Below are 16,949 nucleotides of genomic sequence, written 5' to 3' on the forward strand. Positions count from 1 at the left end.
ACCATTATTTTTTGATGTATGGAATGACATAAATATCTCATCACTATCATACTGTTTAAAAATTCTTGTCGTGAAAACATCTGCCTAATTTAATATAATCAATAGTTTATTGAAAAGAAACATAGTATACAAAAGAAAACTAAATAAATGCTTTACATAAAACTTCAGAGTTGGAAAGGACCTTAAATTTATAACCTTCAGCTGAAGCAACAATCTTTAAATCCTTCCTCTGTTTGAATACCACCAGGGATGGAGAGCTCACTGAACTCAGAGGTAGATTGTTTCATAGTTAGAAAGCTCTGATTGTCAGAAAGTTCTCCCTTAAATCAAGCTGTTATCTGTCTCCTTTTAATTTACACCCACTGGTCCTACATCTGCCCTCTGGGGCAAAGTGGAACAATCCCAATCCCTTTCCCACATGACATCCCTTCATGTACTTCAAGGCAGGTAATATGTTCCCTTAAAGCCTTCTATACCTTGTCAGCACTCTCAAATGTGGTTATGTAAAGATACAGATACACTACACTATCCTCTGGCCAAACTAAGTTTTCTAGAGGAGCACATCAATTCCACCGGGGAGAAAAGTGAGAAAGATATGTCACTATACTTGAGCGCTTTTTTCTCAGCGTCAAAAGCTGCCTTCAGCATCTCTGCAACATAAGTGAAATTCAGAAAGACACACGCTTTGGAGTTTTTTGTATCTGACGCCTTATGATTTCTTTGTGCTACATAGTGTGCCTGTCTTGGGGGCTGTATAATGTGATGGGAAAAATGGGAGAGACTCTAACTGGCAGGTGAGTTGTTAGCAATGGGTGGTATACTGGTTGATTTACACACAAACCCAGTCAACTCACTTATGTGAATGTTTATATCAGGGGGTCATCTAAGCTAAATTTCTAGAGAAAATTTCACCTATGCATTAGTGTTTTTGGTACCTTCTTTAAAAGTTCAAGGAAGTCACAGAATCACTGAATATTAGATCTGGAACGTGTAGCTTAGATCATAGAATGGAAAAACATAATACACAGCATGTTAGATTTGGATGACCTCTAAGAATCAACTGTTAGCGTATTGGACATAAAACATTAGAGCTAAAAGGGAAAATGATAAAAACAAAAACCATGAATGATATTAATAATTTTTAACACATTTACATAGCATTTTACATTTCATAGATTATAAAATGTCAGAGCTAGAAGGGAAGTTAGAGACAAAACAGTCCAACCTCCTTATTCTACAGATGCTGTATATTTTTCACTGAACTTATGTTAACTGCTCACTTTCAAGGAAGAAATACAAATATTAAAACGCATAATAAACTTCCTCAGGATAACCTCAACATTTCCAGTCTTATTTATAGTTGGGAGCAAGAGAAGCGAGGGATATTGTACCTAAGTAGGGAAATGGCAGAAAGAAAGGTTCCAACAAATAACTTATTAATGCCAATAAATTGTAACTGTGGGAAATAATGTCTGAAGGGAGACTCATTAGATCAAATTTCTAACCCAAACATAAATCTCCAGCTGAGCACTTTCATAAAACACTAATACACCTCCATTGAATGAATTTGACTTCAGTTGGGTAGGATGTAGATCTTGATTAACTAAAACAGAAAATGTTTCCACAAGGCTACACATCAACTTTACTCACCTCGAAGTCAGATTTTCTATCTTTACCTGTATAGAATGTAATTGTCTTCCCGAGAATAACAATAATAACTATGGACATTTCAGCAATATACAGAAATCTGGATTATGTATGAGGATTTAGTTTATAACCCTGAAATGTTGCTGAAGATATTGTTTCCAGTGACCTTTTTTGTGTTCTCTAGATTGACATATCATAGCAAAAAGTGACAGTTATTCCTTTATCTATGCTAATTTCCTCAATTTCTTTTTCTCATCTTATTGCTATAACTAGCACTTCTAGCACTATGTTAAATAATAGTAATTATAATGGAACATCCTTGCTTTACCCTTTGTCTTATTGGGAAGGCCTTTAGGCTTTCTCCATTATATACAGTGTTGGCTTTTGATCTATGATAGATACTGCTAACCATAATTAATGCTTTCTAGTGTTTGTTTTAAAACAGAAACAGATTTTGGGTTTTGTCAAAAGCTTTTCCAGTATTTATTGATATAATCATGTGCTTCTATTATTTTGTTCTTAACATGGTCTATGTATTTACAGTTTTCCTTATTTTGAACCAACCTTGCATAAATCCAAACTAGTTACAGTGTATAATCTTTTTACTACATTATTATAGCCTCTTTGCTAATATTTTATTTAATTTTTTGGGATGAGTATTAATTAGGGATACTGGTCTATGGTTTTCTTTCTCTTCTTTGTTTCTCCCTGGTTTAGGTATCAAGAATCTATATGTACTATAGAAAGAGTTTGGAAGAATTTCCCATTTCCCAATTTTACAGTTTATATAATACTGGAATTAATTGCTCTTGGAATGTTTGATAGAATTCATTTGTAAATTCGCATGCAGATCAGTTCCTTGATCTGTTCTTTCTCTCTTTTGTTGATGAAAGCATTTAAAGACATAAATTTTTTTCCTAATGGTTATTTCTATAACACTTACTGAGTAAAACTGGCTTTACTACCATTATATCTCAATATTTTTTCACATTAACCCTGAGAGGGAAATAGTACAATCATTTTTCAAAGGAGCAAATTGAGGCCTGGAGAAAAGAACTAGCTTGCTCAGTGTCACAGAAGTAGTAAATATAAGAGACAAATTTCGAACTCAGGTTTTCTAACTCAAAGTTCTGTGATCTTTTTATTATGCCTTATAATAAATACATAGATAATTCATCATTATACATCTTCAATTCAATAAAAATTTATTAGGCACCTACTACATACAAGGCACTGTGGTAGATACTGCGTATAGAAAGATGAAAAATGTTCAGGAAACTTAAGTCTAATGAGAAGGGAACTTTGAGAGGCTACGGATAAATAGAATACCAAGCAGAATGTGAAAAGACAAAGGTGAGATCTTACCCAGCAATTTACAAAGGGTATATTCCATTTAAAATATGGAGGGGTTGCAAGAGGCATCAGTGAAGAGAGTACACTGATGAAATCATGCATTGTTAAAGTACTGAAGATATATTTATTAATTTATGCCTATTGTTTTTAGAACCGAAAAAGGATTGTGGATATCATGAAGTCCAACCTTTCTATGTACAGACAGGGACACTGAGGTTTGGATAAGTAACAAAGGATCACAGACTCAGAAGTGCAGAGGACCTCAGAGGTTACCTAGTCCAATCTTCTCATTTTACAGATGAGGAGGATGAGAACCAGGGAAGTTAAAAGACTTTTCCAAGTTCACATTGCCAACAAGGGTCAAAACAGACTCAAGATTTGAACCTAGAGCCTATACATCCCGCACTCTTTATATTCCTTATACTACATATTTTCTAGAGGAATTGAATTATCCATTGTCACCCATAGCGATTAAGGGTCCCAGCTGGGATGTAAATCTAGGCCTCAGATTTTTCCATTGTATCATACTGTTACTATAGGAAGAGACTAAAAGAAATGCAAGAGAGGATATTAGGCTACCATTAGAATTATATTCTACCTCTGAATGATCAAATTAGAAATCCATGTGCTCTCTGATAAGATAATAGGGCTCTGGCTAATAAGATTTCAACACATTCAAAGATGTTCATAGGAGCCAATCAGCAGGCAGCCAGCCACTTGAATTTCTGATTATCTCAGTTCCAGGATGGACATTTTAAAGCTCTGAATTTTTGTAATAACCAAATAATATTCAATAGCTTTTCCCCATTTTGTCAAATGTTTGAGGCCCAGTCAATCACATGGCACAAAAATCCAAGTGATCTTTTTTCTATTTGCACAGAACAGCTAGTAAAGAAGTTATAGTACTTCAGACCAATGTTATCTTTAGTTGTGCTGATAAAAATATTAAATGAAAAGGAATCGGTTGTCAACTGTTAGTTGATAAGGGGAAAGTCAAGGAAATCAAATGTTTAGGTGATTAAGGCTAGGAAGGATCCCTAGCCAGACCCACTGTGTACTTTCCAACATCATTTTACTTTTCTTTTCCTGAAAGTTACTATAATTAAAAAGTCTGGTAGTATAAATGGAGATGGAAGTTATACTGGGTTTGGGAGTTGGAGAACCTGGTACTAAGTATCAGATCTCTAACTTAACAACTATGTGACCTTAGAGAATCACTTAGCTTTTCTGGCACTCAGTTGTTTCAATTGTAAAGTGAGGGATTTAGACTAGATGAATTCAAAGGTCACTTTCCACCTCTAGCTTTAACATTCTATTTTATAAGACGCTTTCCAGTTCTCACATTGTATAGTCTAAGGCCCTTCCGCCCCTGACATATTATGTTCTTTGTTTTAACATTCTATTCACTAAGTTTCTTAAGCTCTAACATTGTATGTTTTAACGTACCTTCCTTTCTAATATTTTAAGTCTATGATCTTCTAAAAGACAGAGTAAATTCAATGCTACAAAGTGAGCTAACCACTAGGTGTCACCCCAGGAGAAAGAATACTGAGTGACACATTTCTAAGCACTTAACTTTTTTCATCCAATTACCTCTATAAATATCAAATATTTAAACAACAAAGTATTAGGCAATTAAAATTATCTATTAAATGAATGTTTCTAAAAGAATGTAATAAATTTTGACAGTTTCCCCCGGCAACAATATTTACAAATGATGCTAGTTCAACCTGCATTTGTCAAGAAACACTGCCGATTAGCGAAATTGGGTTTTAAAAGGAAACAGCTTAAGAGTTGGGTTTTTTTTAAATTTTCTTTTTCTTTAGTTAAAATACCCTCAAGTTGAAGTGAGTTGTGGACCTTATGGAAATCATTCTTGTAGAAAGTAGATAAAGACTTCAAGCCTACAACTTGGCATAATAATAACTTTTCAGATTTCAATAGTATTTTATGGCTTACAAAGAGCTTTCTTGACAACAATCCTGTGGGGTAGTAAGTACAAATATCCTTAATCAAATTTTACAGATGAGGAAAGAGAGATTTAAAGTCATAAAGTACCCTGCCCATGATCACATATCTGCTAAGTTTCAAAGTTCACTCCAAAGAGCACTAGATTTGGTATGAGGACATCTGAATTTTAGGCCTAGTTCTTCAGCTGATTAGACCTCCTTAGTCTTAATTCTTTAATGTGTGAAATGGGTATATCACTTACTACTTCCACTACCAACCTCGTAGGATTGTTGTAAGGCTCTAAAGGAGCCTTCAAAGCATTTTGAAAATACAAAGTGATTTATAAATGTCAGTTATTATTGTCACCTATGTGAAATTAAAGCTCTCAAATTATGAACTATAAAAAATTATAAAGGATATTTTCCCACTAGTATAAGAATTCCTGTAGACTGTAGTCTTTGTAACTCCATCACTGAACAAAATGCCTTATACATAGAAGGTATTTAATAAATGCATGTTGAACTGAATTAGGCCTAGAAGACTCTCAGAGTTGGAACTCTTAGACTACGGAGTTCAGAGGTCATGAATTTCCTTTAGAATCTCTGTGCCAAAAAAAGTGACTTTCTTAACCCAAATGTAGGAATTTACATTTATTAAATTTCCCCTTTTTAGACTTGTTTCATTACCTTAGTCTGCTGAGATGTTTTTGCTCCCAATTCTGTGAACCAACATATTAGCTATCCATTCCCATGTTATCATTCACAAATTTAATGGGCATATTATCTATGTTCTCAGTCAAGTCACTGATAACAATTTTGAATAGGACAGGCTCAAGGAACAAAGTCCTAGCATTACAACCCTTTCAGCTGACACTGAGCTATGATTAAGTATTCTTTGGGTTTGGTGGCTCAACTAGTTCTTAATTCTCCTAGTTGTCTAAACCTGCCAACTTATATGCTTCTTTACAATTATATCATGAGGGTGTTTGTCAAATAACTGGCTGAAACCCAGGTCTAATATATTTACAGTATTCCTTTATCTACTCATCTAGTATTCTTTCAAGAACAGAAATGGGCTTTCTCTGGTCTGACTTATTATAATGAACCCATGCTGGTTCCTAAGGATCACTATAGATAGTAGTTAACTTTGGAGAAGAAAACAAACTACTGAATATAAATTTATTTATATTTATAATACATGAAAGCTATGCATGCCAAAACACTAGGGGCAGCCTTTCAAGTGTGAAGAATCCCGCAGTTTTAACCTTTAAGCATCACAAAAGCTGATTTATGTTCTTGGATCCCAGAAAAGTAGGTGAGGGTACTCTATCAAAGGACATTCCATTTTCAAAGATGTATTTTGAAATCATTTAACTAAGTGAAATTATATCCCTTCAATGTCTAGCATGTTACACTTTCTATTTTGACTCACGGAATTTTAGATTCAGAGCTAGAAAGGGCATTGGAAGTCATCCAGTCCAACCTACAAAGCACTTTAACTATAGTGGAATCCATTTGCTATTCTTTAGCTGCAGCTTGATTGCCACCTGTGATAGGAAGCTCATTACCTCTAAAGTCAGCTTATTTAACTGTAAGAAAATTATTATTTTATTTTCACTTAGATATCTGGCTTTCATTTGGACACTCTCCTCTTAAAACCTCCCAGTACCATTTACCTCTGGACTGCCTTGTGACGTGCAGGTGACTGGTGTTATGTTAGAGTGCAAGATGTAATAGCTCACTCCAAGCTAGACAATCTTTAAGAATGTGCTTGGCCATGGACTGTGAGTTTATCTCCTGTACCCAACTAAGATACAGAGGAGTTCATACCCAGAATAGTATTTACTGGGAAATGAATTTTTTTTTTTTACCACAGCAAATCATTAAAGATCTACTATAATATGGAGGCATTTCAATTTTTTTTTGTTAGATTAAGGACGAGTAACAATGAAATCACAAATCTTTAGAAGTATTCTTAAGCTATGGTTTATATGCTTAAAACTACCTAAGTATCACCAAATTTCAGAGTGATAGAAAACCCTTAGGACTCTTTTCCCCTAAAATGGTCACTTCTTCCTAATATGTGTGCCATGTCAAGGACACAATCCTAGTTAGAAGGTACGAAGAGCAAGTGGTGACCAATGAGGTGCAAGTATTTCTTCTGCACATATTGTTCCTGCAATGATGATGGCTCAGTCTAGCAATGACAGTCAGTATCTGTAAAGCCCTTACAGTGCCTGGCACAAAAATTCTCCCACTTGATCCTCACAACCACCTTATCAGGTAAGGGCTGTTATTCTCCCCATTTTACAACTGAAGAAATTGAGGCAAACAGAGGTTAAGTGACTTGCCCAAGATCACACAGCTATAAGTGTCTGAGGCTAGGTCTTCCTAACTCTGAGCCAAGCACTCTAGTCACTGCACCATCTAGCTGCCTTCACAACCTGGCAGCACCCTACCTTTCTAGCTTTATTACATATTACTTCCATCATGTAGTCTTTGGTCCAGTCAAGCTGACCTTCTTGTTTTTACACAATGATACTCCACTTACCATTTCTCCTTTCTGTGCCTTGGCATAGGCTATCCCTTTATGCTTTGAATGTCCTCTGTCCTCAACTCTGCCCCTTAGAATCTCTAGTTTCTTTCAAACTCATGACACTTTGTACATGAGGCCATTCCCCAGCCTTCTAGCTGTTAGTATCTCCCCTGCAAATTACCTTATATTTATTTTATATGTACACATGCACACATATATGTAACATGTGTACATGCACATATATACATTTGTACATGTGTGCTTATACACATGTTGTCTATTGTGATGGGATGAGAATGTAAGCCCCTGGAAGGCAAAGACAGCTTCATTTCTGTCTGTGTATCCCCAGCCATACCACTGTGCTTGGTACATAGTAAGCACCTACTAATTTAATTGATTGATTAGTTTTAAAAAGGTCATCTAGCCTCTGCCTGGAAAATTCCAGTAAGGAGAAACTCATTTCACAGTACTGCCTATCTTTTAGAGTATTCAAGAAACTGATTGTCCCCCGGCCCCCCACTCTCTACTCCCAAAAATTTAGACCTCTCACCTACAGCTCTGTCTTCAAAACTGAAGGTGACATGATTTGCAGATGAACAATTAAATTATTTGTCTCTTCCTGCCCCTTCTAGCCATAAAACCCCCCAGTCTTAACCAGTTAATCTCTTACACCCATCAGAGCTGCACACACGCTGCTACTCTAAGAGTTGCCTGGCAACAGGCAAGGAGGCGTGTCAGAGAGCAAGAAAGGCCCAAATAAATGAACGGAAGTCTGGGCAACCGCTTGACATGGATACAGGAGTTTTTTTTTTCCACCCCACATTGGGCTGCCAGGAGGGTTTTAGATTTGTCATTTGTATGGAGAAGAAAGAAGTTGGCCCTACTTATATTTTCCTGGGTTTCACACCTGATGTTCCTCTGAGTAACCCATAAATAGACAATGCACATTCATTATTTGGAAATGCCCTCTCCTCTGACAGACAGAGGAAACACACGAGTCTTTGGATGGGATGGCATTTGTTTGTTTTTGCCAATACATATTCATACAATGTCTATACATCTGTAAGTCCATAGAACTTGTTGACTGTTAGAGAAGAAAATATTTCAGAACACAGATTAATAAAATACAGGGCAAGAATGGGTTTTAGGACATGCCATGTAAGGACACAAGATAGTAGAGTTGGCAGGCACACTGGAACACAAAATGATTGAGCTTGAAGTTACCTTAGAACAAAAATAGAGGCCGTTAGCCTTTAAATTCCTTGTTTATAAATGGAAGGCACTAGACCAAGTATCTATCAAAGAACTAATATCAATAGTGCCCTTGTCTCTAAATGATTCTCAGCAATAAACTACCAAGACACTGGATTGGAGATATGATTGCAAATGTCTAGGAGGTAAAGTAATGATAGGTGGAGATAAAATTGAAACCTGAATCCTCTGTAAAAGCAGAAGCCTGAGGGCAACCTTGGGTCTTTCAGTCCTGGTTTACTGGATCTCTTATTTGCCCTTGGTAGGCATCCCTAAGATTTTAAATGCTGTATTGCTGTGATGATGAGATGCTATGAAAATACTTCATAAACCCCAATGGTTGAATGAAGCCTCTGCCTGGCAAGGTCAGGCCTGCTCATTAGTTATGAAACCAGATGTACCAAGGTAAACACTTCATCCCTAATAATACAAAGTGGCCACTAGAATGGTTCCTGAATCACCTGTTTGCCTGGTAGTTATCTACCTCCTAACAACCAGGTGGAACAATCAGCAATGGAGGCCTCTGTGGTTTCTCTTTCACTTAGATGCACATAAATGGTTTCATTTCAGGGACAATAACAACTTTCCTAGGTCAGCTCTGATCAGCATCTGTGACTCCACCATGTCAGTTTTTATCACTGCTAGCCTGACTTCTAGGCGTCCCACAATGTGACTCCAATTCAACTTTCTAACATTATCTCACTTTATTCAACTTCATAGACACTAGCCTCCTGCCCAACTTGACAAAAGTTTCTTCAACTCACTGTCTTTTCCCATCTTCAGACGTTTACTCATACCATCTCCTACATCTGAAATCCTCTGTCTCTCAGTCTCTCATTCCTTATATCCTTTAAGGCCCAGATTCAGTTACATACTCTGAGAAGCCTTTCTTGGTGACTTCAATATTATGTTACAATGCAGTGATTTGTGTACAGGCTTACATCAGAATAACCCAAACAAAATGATTTTGCAGTTATGTCATTATAACAAAACTGCTGTAATGACATTACTCCTGTAACGTCATTAAATCAAATGTCCATTTATGTCATCTGTCAAAAAATGATAACTTTTTGATAATGGAATTTGAAACTCTCCAAAATATTGTTATAACCTTTCTAGCTTCATCCTATACTACTTTCATGTCTTCTACATTATTGCTAAGCTGGATTGTTTTCTATTTCCTATTCTTACCTTGTCTTTGTTCTCACTATTCTGTGTGTTTGAAATCAACACTTTTCTTTCCTCATCACTGCCCCCTTCCCCGAACTTCATAGATAGATATATTTTCACTTCTTTTAAGGGCCACCTTAGCTGCCACATCTTTCACAAAGCCTTCTAGCCCCACAATGAAAGTGATCTTCCTGTGCTCAAATTTCCCAGAACACTTGGACCACAATTCTTTTGCAATTATCTTACTCTCCTTTATATCATAGTTATGTGTGTTCTTGCCTTTTCCCCTTACTAGAATGTAAGCACCTTGAGAGTAAAGCCCATGTTCTATCTTTTTCTTCTAGCACATAACATAGTGCTTTGTATACAGTAAGTGCTTAACTGATGTTAGTTGAATTCATTTCTAAAAATTCCTCTTTGTAGAACTAACTGACCTCTAAAGTGTTTTAATCAAAATAATATTTTCTCAGAAATCAGTTAAGGAAGTAAGATGGGCTATGGTTGTTTCATCTATTTCTCCCAAATATTACTGTAATTTCTTCAATGGGAGAATCTGGCTTAGTGTACATGGATTGGTACTTAGTTTTACCTTTGTATCTATCTTCCTTAGTTCCTAACACAGTGTTCTACACAAATAAGGAAGGAGCTTAGTAAATAAACATGGCAGAATTTAAATTATTTAAGAAACAATCAATTTATACTTTATACATGTATCTTAAACAGGCAATGTGAATGGATAATAAACCAGGCACAGAACTGAACAGGAGAAGCAAATCAACTGTATTTGGGGAAAATACAGTGTGCTTTCAATGATCTCAAATGGTTTGATGCCACAAAAGTCCTTCTCTTAAACAACAGCATTCTCCTATTGATGCTATATGGCTATGAACACTGGAACACTGCAGTCTTAGAAGAATTAACATTACAAATGATACAAAGGGAAATAAAAAGATGACTGCTGACAACTTGCAGTGAAACATGGAGAAAAAGAGTGGGTCATAGAAGGGGAAAAAAAGAGACAGTGGAGGTCCACTTGATCCCGGAAGATCCTAAAAGAATGAGAGGAAGTTCTCCAAAGGATTGGAAGCATTTAAGATGGATGATTTATAGAAAAACATGGAGAAAAAGGTTATGGGAGAGTTGTAGTCTGCACAAGAGGAGAGAGTTCCGACAACAGAGAAATCATATATCCATCAAAGAGCCAAAGTATGTGGCAGGAAGCCCTGACTCCTTGGCTCAGAAAATGGTATACTTAATTTCTATCTTTACTCAAGGGTCAGGGGGATTCTGGGAATTTCCCATGGCCCCTATCACAAGTGAGTCTTTCAACCATGACTGAATGTTAGGATATAGATTTGTCAAGAGTCTACTTACAGGTTCAATCTTCAACGCATTCCTGTAACTTCCAAAAAAAGCAGCCTGTGCCTTTAGGAAGGCTCTGGCAACACCATCCCCAGTTGTGGTAGAGACCTTCTTTAGCCTGTTCTTCAATGAAGAAACCTGTCAGTAAAGAAAAAGGAGGCATAAGTCCATTGGTCAAAAGCCTTGATCAAAAACCCTGGGTGACTGACAATTTCTTAGTGATATTCTGAAAGATCAAAGGTATCACCAAAAGGATGGATTCTACACACTTCATAGAACTGTGGAGTATCAGAACTCAAAGGGACCTTGGCACATAGAATGTTGGAGCTAGGAGAAACTGAAGTCAGTCAACAAACATTTATTAAGTGCTTACTATTGCCAGACATTGTGTTAAATGCTGGGAATTCAAAAGAAAGGCAAAAAAACAGATCCTGCCCTCAAGAAGCTTACATAATTATTAGGTCATCTATCTGACCCCTTCATTAAACAGCTGAAGAAACAGAGAGCCAGAGAACTTAAATGAATTAAGGTCACTTGTGTATTAAGTAGCAGACCTTGAGCTACTTTCACAAGACTATTCTTTCTTAGGAGAGCCATGATGAAATGAGATTTCAGGTCCCTATCTATTGGTTCCTCCCATGTTGCCCACAAATATGCTTAAGTTTTTCTAATCTTAAAGAAAAAACTTAATTTCCTTCCCTCAAAGCCACTAGATTTTACTATCCCCACAAACTACTGTCCTATATCTCTCCTCCCTTGCTCAACCAAATTCCTAGAAAAAGCTATCTACACCCAATTCCTCCACTTCCCTCCTCTTACTCACCCCTTACTCCTCTTCCATCTGGTTTCCAATCTCACCACCCAATTGAAATGACTCTCTCCAAAGTTACCAGTGGTCTCTTAGCTGCCAAATATGATGGACTTTTCTCAGCCTTTATCTTTTTTGATCTCTCCACTGCATTTGACACTGTTGACCACAGGGTTAAGGAGGGTATGCTTCTTATCTGCTCTATCTTCCTCTCTGGGTTTTTGTGCCATTACTATCTTCTGGTTCTTCTCTTACCTGTCCAAACACTCTTCAGTCTCCCTTGCTGGCCCGTTATTCATATTATACCCCCTCAGTATGGGTGTTCTCTGAGTTTCTGTTCTATGCATTCTCTTCTCTTTCTTGGTGAGCTCATCATCTTGAATTAAAAATTACCTTGCATTTATTCTCTTTATATGCTCTTATACATAAATGTTGTCTCCCACATAAGAATATAAGCTCTTTTAAGTTTATGATTGTTTAATTTTTATCTTTGTATTACTTATACCTGCTAGGTATCTAATATATTTTTGTTGATTTATTAATGGGTCTAATACATGGCTAAATCCCGTCACAGCTTTACCTGTTTCACCTACAGAATAAGAGCTCCTATTTCTACCATGCTCTATAGTTTTTTGGTACTCTCCTCACATGCCTTAGAGAGTAAGTAGTACAGCAGTCACTATTTCAATTTGAGACAGAAGAAGGGACCTAAACATATAGACAGAGAAAGGAGTTACCTTAAAGATCATTTAGCTCTACCTACTCATTTCACAGATGAGGAAACTGAGGCTTGAGATTTTTGAGTCTAAATCTAGGATGCCATGTAATGCTACATGGATAGAGACCAAGTCTCAACCAAGACTGGGTTGGTAAATGCTGAATGGAATGTGCTGTCAATCTTGTCAATATGATTAACTTAGACAAACAGAAGTTGATAACAGCCAAGAAGACAGGAAGAATCCTAAGAGTAAGATGTGAAGTCTGGCTCAAATGGAAGGAGTTCATGCTATTATTTATGATACTTCTAGAGAAAATGGCAACCACAAGATGGGCTTCAGACAGACAGACATCTAGATTGGATAAGAAAAATATCATTATTATGTGCAAAGTACACCGGATCACTGATTTAGAGCTGTAAGGGACCTTAGAAAACTATCTAGTTGGATTCTCTGATTTTGTTTTTTATTATTTATTTCCATTTTGAACTTTAACCCTTAATTTCCCACCAGAATGAAAAATTATCAAGAACTCTAATGAGAAACTATAATAAGAAATTTCTTCAATTCTAGAACTACAGAAAGAATCAGCCAAGGACAGTAGGAAACAGGGGCCAGGGGCTGCCAGTAAAGCCAACGCCACTCCAGAAGAGTCTTCCTACACGCATGATCAGAGATAGTCAGAGACAGGTAGCCTATTTGTTTACTTTTCTTGTATTTCTATTGTCTAGGATGCTTGAAAAATAAATAATTTATTCAGGTCTGATTTTCTTACTAGGAATACTTTGAATGTCTTTTTAAAAAACTAAAAGTTAACCTTTTTTCATTTATGGTTAGGCAGGCTGGCAGGAACATGTCACCTTGTATTGCTTCCTGAGTTTCTCTCCTCTTCAGAAAACATTATTCTATTTCCTCCTGCAGTTTTTGGTGGATACAGAATAGTCTTGCGTTACTTGAATTTCTTTTCCTTTATATTTAAAGGTCTTTCTATTGGGCAATTGCACAACTTGTTTGTCATTTAAATTATTAAATTTAACCACTTCAAGTTTGTCTTGGTATTTGAAACATAGGTTTTCTCCCCAACCCCCTTCTGGAGGCAATTCTTATGATTGGAATTTTCTTTTTTGTGTTTAGAAGTTCTGGGCAGCTTTCTTGTATTATTTTTCATATTATGGTGTTCATATTATGGTCTTCTTTCCCCACCCCCACCTCTTGTATTCTTTGGGAAGACTTATAATCCTTAATTTGGCTATACAGCTTATCTTTGTGATTAGTATGTTTTGCTTATGCGGAAATTATGTGTTCTTTTAGCTATTTTTTTTTTTTGCTTCTCTTGAGATTGTCTTTAATTTCTGTACATTTGCATTCCTATTATGTTTCTTCACTGAGATTTGCTGCCATGGATTCGAGCTTTTATATTCTGGCAATTCTGTCTGCTATATAGGTCATAAATTCTGGTACAGTTGTGTAGCAAGCCCTTGGGTAGGATTACGAAGTCCTGCCAAAGTGCTGCAGAAGAAGGGATTGCTGAGTGAGGAAGTTAGGGATTAAAGATTAGCATTCTCTGCGGTTCATCAGTTTTTTTGTTTGTTTTTTACCTTGTTAGGATTCTTGGTGAAGACAGCTGAAACTACTCAATCACTTTGTATAATTACTATTTTGGAGAAGTGTGAAAGGTTGTGAGGATTAGAAAAAATGTCTAATTCTTCATCTTGCTGATCAAGTGACTAGCACATGGAATTAAAGTAGAATGGAATTGCTTGAAATGGACTAAAATATGAATAGTCCCATTATGCAGTATGACTATATCTATAAACAAATTTCACTAGTTATAAGAAAGGGCTTCATACAGCTTTCTGTCAATGATACTTTTAGCCCCACAGCAATGTATTAGCAACCAGTGAAGAACAATCATTAAACAAGAAAACAAATTTTATCTCTAAGCCTAGATTAGATGCCATGAAATAAAATAAAGGAGCTACTAAAATCTAAAGAAAAACTGAAGAACCTGAGATTACTTAGAGCAAACGCCTGAAATTATACATAATAATGAAATAAATGTAAAAATATTGCTAATATTGCAAATTATTTTAAAAAAGGAGATAGGCCTACTTAAATTGGAATTCCAAAAAGTCCTTTTTGAGTTTGACAGCATGAATCTAACTAGCAGACCAACTATACAAAAAAAGTAATTTTTAAAAGCTGGTTTATCTGCTATGGCAATGATGAATGAAAACATTCTTTCACAGTATGTGACACAAAGTATAAAAGCATCACACTAGTTTATGAGACAGCTGTTGCTGCAGTAACATAGCATTTTCCCAGCCTTCCCTTCAAGTAGTGAGAATATCTTCCACCAGTAGGGATACCCTTCCCCTCTCACTCCTTCCCTCAGCCCAGGACATCCAGAATCCATCTGGGCTGCTTGACAGCTCATAGTTTGGATGAAATGGGAATCCCCATCCTTCCAATGTGATAGAAGATCAGCAGGTTTTTCTACCTGACCTACAGCTACATATTCAGGTCCTCCTAGTCTCATTATCTGCCTTGCTCTAAGACTTTCCAGATTCCCCCCAACACTGTTATACAGTGTACTGATGTAAACCCAGTGATCCTCTGGGCCTTGTTATCTGCCCCACAATAGCACCCTTGGGACTTTCAAGCTTTTACGTCCACCTTGTAGCTGAATCCTCAACATTTAGAACTATGGCAGGTACATAGTAACCACTTAATTAATGCTTCATAATTCATTAATTCATCCTTATTGAGAACCATAGAAATAAAGGAATGTGGATATGTACCAAACATGACCGTACAAGAAATAATTGGAGCTACTGACGCTCTACAGAAAGGCAGTAGAGGATTACATAAATATCTAGTTGGTTCTTACAATAAAAAACTTGCACACCAAACTGCCTAAAAATGTAAACAACAAAGGAAACATATTGTATGGAATCCAGAAAACAAAATCATGTCAGAAAATATAGGGTCATTTAATCAGCAATTAGAAATAAAGTGAACAGAGTAAAGATACAAGAGTCAAAACAACATGAAGAACAAAATAAACAATTGAACATCAATCACAAACTTTACTACAGAGCTTTCAAAACTAAGTAAAAAAAATCAGAGGCCAGGAAGAAACCCAAAAGGAAGATGGGAAGTTCTAATCCTTTTTTTTTTTTTTGGTTGCAAGAGCTAAATTGCATCAAGTGTGAAACATTGTTATAATGAAAGAGAACGATTATATCAAGTGAAACGACAAACTCTACTTTCTCTATAAAAACGGAAAGTGGCATGCCTAAGTAAATGCCTCATAGTGGTACATGAATTATTAGGAAAGCAGTTTACTAGCTCCCTCTCTCATAAGCTCAATCCCATTTTCCTTAACTAAAGACATTATGTACTTATTATACAAGATGAGAATAATATTGATTCCTCCAAATATAGGCCAATTATATATGTGTATACTTTATGAGGAAGCCAGTGGCCAAAACCCTGGACTTGGGAGTCAGGGAGGCCTGAGTTCAAATCCTGTCTTAGTCATTTATTAGCTGTGTGACCCTGGACAAGTCATTTAACCTTTCTCAGACTTAGTTTTCTTGTCTATAAAATGGAGGTTTCACAGGGTTATTGTGAAAATCAAATGAGATAACATGTTAAAGGCTTTGCAAAACTTAGAACATCACATAAAATCTTACTTTTTATATAATGCTTTCACAGCTGGTACTGCTAACCCCCTGAACCCTCAACAACCCATAAACACAAATTAAAACTACATATTGGTAAAGGAGACAAAAATAGTATTTCAAAAAGACCCAAAGGAATTCATTATGGATTTGGTGATTACTGAATAAGCTGCTCAAAAAAAAATCTGTAACATTTATGCTACCTTTATTGATTAGTACAAAACCTTTGATTCAGTTCCACACTCATGTTTAGTCATGTACTGCAAATATATAAAATAGATCCAAACCTAGTGAGAATACTAGGATATCTGATGTTCCACACGGAAAACTGTTGTCTATTTAAAGCACACAGTAAAGTAAGAAACAATTAATATAAAATGTGGCCTTTTGGGGGATATAATTTAGGCCTGCTCTAGTTCTGAATGGAACTGAGCAAAGCCTTCAAGTCAAAGACCAAAACAGTCTCAATCA

The 16,949-nt window shown here is 36.2% G+C and overlaps 1 protein-coding gene across 4 annotated transcripts in view; it reads right to left on the bottom strand.

The window, feature by feature from the left end:
- Window positions 1–16,949, bottom strand: part of DENND1A (DENN domain containing 1A) — a 697,281-nt gene that overhangs the window by 178,104 nt on the left and 502,228 nt on the right. For all 4 annotated transcript variants that reach the window (XM_036750170.1, XM_036750168.1, XM_036750169.1 and 1 more), the window contains exon 13: window positions 11,281–11,406. In XM_036750170.1, coding sequence (XP_036606065.1) covers window positions 11,281–11,406 — 126 coding nt within the window. The remainder of the gene's footprint in view (window positions 1–11,280; window positions 11,407–16,949) is intronic.

The sequence above is a fragment of the Trichosurus vulpecula genome, chromosome 3 (genome assembly GCF_011100635.1).
Source record: "Trichosurus vulpecula isolate mTriVul1 chromosome 3, mTriVul1.pri, whole genome shotgun sequence".
Classification (NCBI taxonomy): Eukaryota; Metazoa; Chordata; class Mammalia; order Diprotodontia; family Phalangeridae; genus Trichosurus; species Trichosurus vulpecula.